Raw genomic sequence first — 9,622 nt, 5'->3', positions numbered from 1 at the left:
CTTCTTGTTGTGCATTGCATTTTTTCTCTGCATCTGCATTGGTTTAGGATTTCATCTCCTCCTCCATCCCATGTCCTCTCATCACTCATCAGTCGGTCCTCTCGACCACTCCACCATCCTTCCCTCCTGAGGTTCCACCCTCTTCTGTCGAATTATCATCTTCCCTCCCGGCCCCCACACACCCTTACAATCTCTGACCCCACCTCCCTCTCTCAGCGGCCTACTCTGTATCCTCTCGTTTGGGACTGACCCCTCCTTCATGCGCTCCCAAATCCATCAGAGGTCGTAAATCCCATTTACTGAAATCCATCCTATTAGCAAGAGAGGAATTGGCTTCGGGTGAACAATGATTACTTGACCAGATACGTAGAGATTTTAACACCCTTCCAAAATCTCCCCCATGAAGTGGCTCTCTTTTAATTGCAGGGGTTTGGCTAGCTCGCCCAAAAAGCTATCCCTCAGGCAACTATTTAATTCTGAGACTCTCGACATTATCTTCCCACAAGAAACATTCTGTGAGGCTGACCTTATCTCCTGTGTTCTCTGCTCCGTGAAGCCTGGGTGGATCTTTCAATCCCTTGATGTCATGGGACGATCAGGTGGACTGGCCCTGGGATATAACCCCTATACTATTAACCTCAAGACCTCCTGGGATGGTGCTGGTTTTATTGGAATGGACATCTTCTCATCGAATTTGGGCATGGATCTTCGGATGGTCAATGTATATGGCCTATGTCAAATCAGAGAGGCCTTCTGGAATAGCCTCCTTAATCTATCCCTCACAAATTCTGAAAACCTCATTTTGGGTGGAGACCTAAACTTCTCCATTGGATATGGGGAATCATGGGGGACAAATGCTTAGGTGGATCCCATTTCGGATATCCCCATGATAAAGCCCCTCCCCACCTGCCGAAATTGCAGAATTGGTGAGGCATCTCTATCCAGGAGATTGGATTGCTTCCTCATCAAGGACTCTCTGGTTCAAAGACTCTCCTTATTCAGACAATGGGTTGGTTCTGGAGGATTATCGAACCACTCCCCCATTTATATGGAGATCACTGGCCCCTCTCAAAAACCAAGGGCCCCATATAAATTCAACTCCACCTGGCTATCGGACCCCTCATATATTCAACTGGTCTCTGATTTCTGGCTATCAAATCCTCCTTCCCTGAGAGAACTTTGGCGGAAGGCTTCTGCACCAATCTCACTAAAATTAAGAGACTTTCCATTAATTGGGCTAAGGATAAAAGAATGAGGGATGACCAAACCCTTGGAGATATTGAACAGACATTGGCCACTCTTCTAGATGATCAGGGACGGGGTTTTACTTCAGCAGAGGCAAAGAATCATCTCATCAATTTGGAAAATCAGCGATAAAAAATCCTGAGGGAGAGGGAAGAAACCTGGTGACTCCAGAGTCAAGCTATCTGGCTAAAAGCAGGAGATGAGAACACCAAATTCTTTCAAAAAATTTCCAAGGGAAGGAAAGTCAGCAATGCTATTTGGAATATGCCCTTGGAGGATGGGTGCACAGAAACAACCTATAACCAACTCTCCCACCTTGGGAACTCTCATTTTCAAAAACTTTACAAGTCCCCTCCTGGTGCCTCTCTTGTTGAAATTGTCAAAACTACAGGACACTTCCCCATATGTGTGGACCTGGAAATCATCGAGGAGCTCAGTTCCCCTGTCACTCAGGCGAAACTAGAAAGTACTCTAAAATGGTTCAAAAAAGATAAGAGTCCAGGGTCGGACGGTTGGACAATAGAATTCTACCTTGCCTTTTATGAGATCATTGATCAAGACCTCCTCAAGGTGGTGGAGGAATGTAGGACTTTTGGGCGTATGTATGAGGCCATCAACACCACTTTCATAGTCATGATCCCTAAATCCGACTCTCCTTTATCTTTCAAGGAATTTCAGCCTATTTCCCTTTGTAATCGTCTCTATAAAATCATTTCCAAGATTATTGCCAACCAGCTTAGGCCCATCCTATCATGTCACATCTCCCCTTAGAAATTTGCTTTCCTCTAGAATAGAAAAATCCATGAAGCTATCAGCACAACTCAGGAAGCCCTACACTCCCTTAAAAATAAAGCTAAAAGGCACAATTCTCAAGATTGACCTTGCTAAAGCATTTGACCGGGTCAGTTGGCTATACATTAAGATGATCCTCACCCACCTAGGATTCCCTCCCCCCTTCATTGACTGGATTATGTGTTGTATCACCTCAGCCACCTTCAGTGTTCTCATAAATGGTTCAACATCACATTTCTTCCATGCTGAGAGAGGTCTTCGGCAAGGATGCCCACTCTCCCCGCTCCTCTTTTTTATTGTCATGGAAGGTATCAATAGACTCATTGCATCTGCCAAGCGGGAAGGGCGAATACAAGGGCTAAAAATGTCTGACTATTGTTTCCTCACTCATCTACTTTTCATAGATGATGTTCTCATCTTCCTAAATGGAAGCATCAAGGACTCATCTACTTTCCATGAAATCTTCACCCTATTTGCCTTGGCTACTGGTATGGAAGCAGACCACTCTAAGTCTACCACTACCATTTCCAATGCATCTCCTCTGGAAACAATGTACGCACAATAGAAATTCCCTTTTCAGAGCCATCATCTGGAGGATGGCGTCAAGTACTTGGGGTTCTGGATCAAGCCACATTGCTACAGAATAGCTGATTGGATCTGTCTTGTGGTTAAAATTGAAAAACTCTTACAAAACTTGAACCACAAATTCCTATCCAAAGTTGTTCAGTTAGTCCTCATCAAATATGTCTTGGAGGCTACCCCAGTCTACTGGATATCGTTGGCTTAGATCACTAAAGGAATCCTTGCTCGAATTCAGAAGATTTGTTATAGATTCCTTTGGAATGGGTATAAAGAGGAAAAACCCTTTGCATGGGTTTGATGGAAGCACATTGCCCTACCCAAGAAATGGGGTGGTTGGGGACTAAAGGACTTATTAGTCTTTGCACGTGCTCTTTCTACCAAGATGGGATGGATCCTGCTCACATCACAAAACCTCTGGATTGAAGTCCCCTACCATAAATATATATGGCATCATCACCTCTTGGATTGGATTCAACTACCCTCCTAGCCTTGATCAGGGATATCTATGGTTTGGAAAGCAATATTAAACACCTTGCCTTCTATTAGAGAGGGACTAGCTTGGAGAATAAATGATGGTTCATTGGCTCGTATAGGCATGGACCCATGGATGAGAGGGGGGAATATGTATCAATTACCTCTTAACCTCATTTTGTTTCACAATCAGAGGAGTATCAAAGTAATTGCATAGGTTGTTGATTTTGAGAAGAACCCCATCTTTGAACAAGCTTGGTTATCAGCTTTGCACTTGGGCATCCCTGAACACTGGCAGCAGACTTGGGAAGGGTATATTAATGCACTGAAATAAGCCCATGTGCGCATCAAGGAAGGCCCCGACGATCTCATCTGGACTCCGACTAAGCATGGTTTATACTCTCCTAAAATTGGATATCCCATCCTACTCTCAACGTGCAGACCGCTTGCTCTCCTAGATTGGCAGGGGAATATTTGGAAGCTCAAAGCACCGCCAATAAAAAAATTATTCATGCGGAACGTGCTCAGGATTAAAACCCCAATTGGAGAAAACCTCATGCATTGATCCCATTTCGGTCCACATTGGTGTGTACTATGTAAACATGTCGAGGAAACCAGCAATCATCTGTTCCTCCACTACTTGATGTGTGCTCAACTATGGCTACAAGTATTAAACATGCTTTCCAAATATGTCTGTTGGCAGGGACAAACGATACCTGAGGCTTGGGATCACTAGACAACTACAAACAACGACTCTAAAACTCACTGCCTTCCTCTCCTTGTCTGCTGGTCAATCTGGTTGATCAGAAACAAGATTATTTTCAAGGAAAAAGAGGCCAGATGGCCACATGTTGCTGCAAAAATCATTGCTGCCTACCATGAGATCCCAGACGAGATACACACTCCTACAAATCGCAATATATCCACTGAGTCGATTGATCCCACCATTCCATGGGCATATTTTGATGGAGCTTCTCAAGCACAGGGGTGTGGAGGTGGAATTATACTCCATCTATCTGAACATCATCTCTACAAAATTCAACTGGGATTGGGAGAGGGAACTAACAATTTTCCTCAATTGATCACCCCCCAGGCATCTTTTGCATTTTGCATTGGCTCACTCATGTAATAAATTACAAATCTTTGGTGATTCCAAAATCATCATAAATTGGTTCAATAACATAAATAATTGTCATGCACATTCACTCAAAAATGTTTTGGATGAAATTCAGGATTTCAAAGGAACAATTTAACTCTATTATCTGTCAACATATTTACAGGGAACGTGACTCGGCTACTGACAAACTATCCAAGGAGGCTACGACACATCCTAGAGGCCTGTGGATAATACAGGAACAGATCGGTGAAGAACAATATCAATACTACCACCTTCCCTACATTGATAGGGCATATCCTAGGGCGAACATGCCCTAATTTTTGTTTATTATCAACAGATTCACACAGTGCTGACTTATGTATATATTTATGTTTTATTTATGTTACTAAACATATCAAGCACACCCTGCGTGTGATCTATGTACATCTCTCTTTGGAATGGCCTCAGTCATAACTTATTTTCTGAACACTACTTGAATAGCTTTTGCCAACAATTATGCATATGCCAATGGCATCTACTACATGTAATTTCTTGAAACTAATGAAAAGTTACGATTTTTCCTAGGGAAAAAAAAGGTATCAATCAAATCAAAACACTAACTCCATTACATATCTCTCATTTCCCTAATTTAAAAAAAATCATAAATGTTAACTAAATTATAATATTATTTTAAATTGATAATAATTATTATTATAAAAATAGTTAATATATGATTTAATCATACATACATTTTAAAAAACATATAACAATATTTTTAACCATGGAGCCTTACCCCCATTTCACCATGAAAATTCTTATCTTGTAAATAAATTTTCATACAATACCATGGGCCAATATCATGGATTATGAATACCACATGCACAGTATGACATGTGTTGACATGACATTTTTTAATTAATTAATTTGAGATAAAGTAATAAAAAAAAATTACTAATTTGGAGATAAATCTTAAACTTTGATAATACTAATATTAATATTACAACATATTTCATGGAGGTTAAATCTCTACCATCCACCGTGATAATTACTAATAATTTGAGATAAAGTAATTAAAAAAGCATAACTAATTTGGAGATAAATCTTAACCCTTGATAATACTACAATGAATATTACACCATATTCAATGAAGGTTAAATCTCTACCATCCACCTTATAATTACTAATAAATTAAATTACAGTTGTAAAAGAGCTATAAATAGAAACTCCTAGCATAAATATAATTAATATAATGTAGCAATTATATATATTAAAAATGTTATATAATATAGAGATATAAGTAAAATTTAATCATCAAATTGAAGCAAAAAATAGATTCACTAAGGACATGTAGATTTTGAAAATAACTTTAATTTAATGTAGCTATATTAAAAATAGTTGGTAAATTTCTATCAATCCATAATAAGCATGTAGCCATATAAAAAATAGTTGGTAAGTTCCTATGAATGCATAATAAACATGTAACCATATAAAAAATAGTTGCTAACTTCCTATCAATCCATAATAAACATTAGAACATTTATTTTATGATATATTTTAGGCTCTTAAAATTATATATATATATATATATATATATATATATATATATATATATATATAACTTCTATATTAATTTTTTATAATTAATAATAATAATATTGTTATTATTAATTATAAAGAATATATATATATCTTAAACAACGTAGAATATCATTCTTAACTATGGAGATTTACCACCATTTATCATGGGTCAATATCATGGCTTATCAGTAAGGTATGCTCAAAAAACCATGCCTCATTTCATATGACTCCATGCTTAAAAATCTTGTTACATGCTTTTTTAGATGTATATATGTTTAACTTATATAATGATTCTTTTCGTCATTAATAATATAATAATTATTTTAAAAATTTATAATGATAATTATAATTTATAATTTCGCTAATTCTTACAATCTTTTAAGTTTTAGCGATTTGAGATGTATTCACATTTAGAACTATTTAATCTATATGATTATGCTAGTTAAAAGAGCAAAAAAAATATAAATATTTTGGAGATAAATCTTAATCTTTAATTTATATAAACTATTAAAAATATTCTAAAATATTTTGTTGAAATTAAATCTTTACCATAAATATAATAGCTATTAATAATTAGCGCACAGAGGTTTGGTCTCGTGGCCATCTAAAGATTTGCTAAGTGCAGGTGAGTCCCGTCTTAACCGGGTCGTTCTTGTCTTAACCGAGGGCCGTTCTTGTTGGGTGGTTCCTCCTAGAGGTTATAGTGGCAGCAGGTGGATTCGTCTTAACCGGGTCGTTCTTGTCTTAACCGAGGGCCGTTCTTGTTGGGTGGTTCCTCCTAGAGGTTATAGTGGCAGCAAGTGGATTCGACTCCATGTAACGCTAGTACAATGCCACACGGGACCTGTGTAACGCGAGTACGATACCACAGCCATTGCCTAGTCAACAAAAAAACTAGTTATTAATAATTAAATTTAAGTTTTAAAACTTTATCTACATATTCCCAAAAAAAATCCATATATAAATAATCCATCTCAAAATAATAATGGACAAAAAAATATTCAGTTAATTAGGTACGCTCAATTTTAAAAATAAATAAATAACTTTGTCAAATTTAAAGGCATCCTAGGGTTAAATAATAATAAAAAAAAACCATATCAAAATAATAATGGGACAAAAAAATACTCAATTAATGAGATACACTCAATTTTAAAAAGTAAATAATTTCAGGGCATCCCATGGTTAAATAAAAAAATAAAAAATAAAATCAGCCAATGAATGGCTAAGCTATGAGTCAACTTGAACGGCACATCTGGTTGGTCCTAATAAAAGTTGTACAAATAACCAGAAGATAAAAGTTGTACAAATAACAAGAAGACAGGTGTGAGACAACCAGAAGATAAAACTTGTACAAATAACAAGAAGACAGGTGTGATTAGACAGGTGTGATTGGCCTCTAGAAGCCAGGTGTGAATTTTGGTGTTTAGAATTGATTCTCAGTAATCCACTAGTGTTCAACCTTCATACGCACCCTTGACAGCCGAATCCTGTCTTTACAAATTTGGCGTCCATTGCATGCATGAAGCATAACTACACGCCTCTGCGAATCTTGACGTTAAATCTGAGCAATTCCACATGGCATTATGGACAAACGAGAAATGGCTTTTCGTGAGCATTTTTTATTTCCAAAACCGATGATGTGTCTGCCGCTCTCGACACGTACGTAACAAGACAGCACTGTGCTCGTCCAAGTTATACACGTCGCACGGAATCTGGACCATTTGTCGGTCACATGGGGAGCAGCTACATATACCCCCTCAACTTTGAACTTGGCGTTGGGAAAGAATGATCCACCGACGCCGTAAGCACCTTTGTTTTGGATCTTGTGTCCTTTCAACGACTTCTTCAAGTGCCTTTCAATCATTTTCGATCTCTGCTTTCATATTCAACACGCGGACAGATTATGTTCACACAATATGACAATAAGATATGGTACTAAATCGGGCAAGAATTCATCCACGTAAAACAATCCCTGGCGCTCGGCTATGGATCAAGAACAAACAGAAATCAAATGTAATTCCGGCCAGAATACCAGGAAACAAGAGGGAAGAGAATGCTGCATGTGTGGCGACCTTGGATTTCAGGAACGCTTGTTCAGATGCCTCAGATGCCACCATCGATTTCAACATATGTGAGACTTCGTCTTTGCCTCTCATGTTCCGTGTCTTTTTTTGGCATAAACTTAGTTATTTTAACTTTGATATGTACATTATGGAGCCAATCTTGCAGATATTGCAGCAAGCTGTACTCCGATCAATTGGAACCAAATGTATGTGACTGGTGCCTACATTTCCAAGCAAAAGAGAAAGTTCAGAGCCACAAAAGGAGAATTGAATTGCAGGAGATGGCAATTCGGAAGGCGAAGAAGGTTGTTGTCTGCAATGAAATTGTGTCCACGTCTGCATCCATAAGTTCCATGAAACAACCTGCATCCAGAATGGCTATTGCTAGGCCAGCTAGCCTTAAACTTGGAGTCAAATTAGGAGGTAGCAAGCAGAGGCAGCCGCCAAGTCTCCCAGAAGACTGCAAGTTGTCTACCGAAAGCTGCAGAAACTTGCCCGCTACTTCATCTACTTCTGACGTGAGAAACACAACCAAAGGTGGAATACGTCGTCGTTATAAGCTTCTCTCAGACGTGCAATGCTCTTAACGCAGCCTTTCTTTTATATTCCAAAACAAATTTTCGTGGTCAGAGGTTTCTTTGAAGATCTGCAATCTATTTTCTGTAAAGAAGAATCCAAGTATCTAGATTTCTTTCGGTTGTATATAACAAATATACACACAGAATCCATTAAACTCTATTTCTACATGTATTGTGGACGGCTTATGTAAATATTTCAATCTTAGAGATCAAGTTTCTTTGTCCTATGTAAATATTTTCATCTTAGAGATCAGTTTCTTTGTCCGTTGTAAGATAGAACATCGCATTTCTTTTTAGGAGATCAAATTTTCAATTGATGATGAGTAAAAATGAGAATAAAAATGAGTTAGCAAAATTACTGAAATTTTGAATTAATAGTGAATGGATACACTGTTAAAGCATTTCTTATGATTTAGGAGATCAAATTTTCAATTGATGATGAGTAAAAATGAGAATAAAAATGAGTTAGCAAAATTACTGAAATTTTGAATTAATAGTGAATGGATACACTGTTAAAGCATTTCTTATGATAAGTTATTGGTTCAAGTTCCCCTAAATACTTACTTACCAAAAAAATATTACTTGCAATACTTTTGACTTGCTGGAAAAATCAAATATAATGTAAAGTAGGCCTGACATGGTAGAATAGTAGGGTTGAATACTTATTTATTGCAAAATCAGAAGTAATATATCCAGTCAGCCTTTTACACTTGCATTGCATTTCCGTAGATAGAATATCGAGCGCCTTGGTAATAGGGTATATAGAGAGTGTATTTGTCATAATTCATTTATCATCAAATCGGAATTATGTTTCATTTCATTTTAAAGATGGATGCAGTGTCACTGCAAACGTTGAACACAATTCTAGCAGTATTTACACAAATAACGATTTCCAATAGCAACACAATCCTCCCACAACAATTATCTCCAAAAACACTACTCTATAACTATGAACTATGAAACATACCTCCTTTGCGGCATATTTCTATAAAATTTGTCATATATTTATTTATTTCATTGTTATATATTAATGGAACATAGGAAGATAGAAAGCAAATTGGTCCATTATAATTGTATAAAATTTTTCATATATTTATTTATTTAATTGTTATATATTAATGGAATATAGGAAGATAGAAAGCAAATTGGTCCATTATAATTGTATAAAATTTGTCATATATTTATTTATTTAATTATTGATGATGATGATGATAGTG

The 9,622-nt window shown here is 37.1% G+C and overlaps 1 protein-coding gene across 1 annotated transcript; it reads left to right on the top strand.

Annotated features, from left to right (window-relative positions):
* The first annotated feature begins 7,626 nt into the window (after positions 1 to 7,626).
* On the top strand, positions 7,627 to 8,630 carry LOC149192286 (uncharacterized). Its single transcript, XM_089406354.1, has 2 exons — positions 7,627 to 7,895; positions 7,994 to 8,630. Exons 1-2 carry the CDS (start codon positions 7,750 to 7,752, stop codon positions 8,412 to 8,414), a joined length of 567 nt encoding a protein of 188 aa, XP_089262480.1. The 5' UTR covers positions 7,627 to 7,749; the 3' UTR covers positions 8,415 to 8,630.
* The last annotated feature ends 992 nt before the right edge of the window (positions 8,631 to 9,622 follow it).

This window comes from Pinus tabuliformis, chromosome 2_2, assembly GCF_031772625.1.
Source record: "Pinus tabuliformis cultivar Carrire ecotype Pingquan chromosome 2_2, CPIR1, whole genome shotgun sequence".
Lineage (NCBI taxonomy): Eukaryota > Viridiplantae > Streptophyta > Pinopsida > Pinales > Pinaceae > Pinus > Pinus tabuliformis.
Note: the sequence above shows the minus strand (reverse complement) of the source record. Positions and strands in the feature narration are given on the sequence as shown.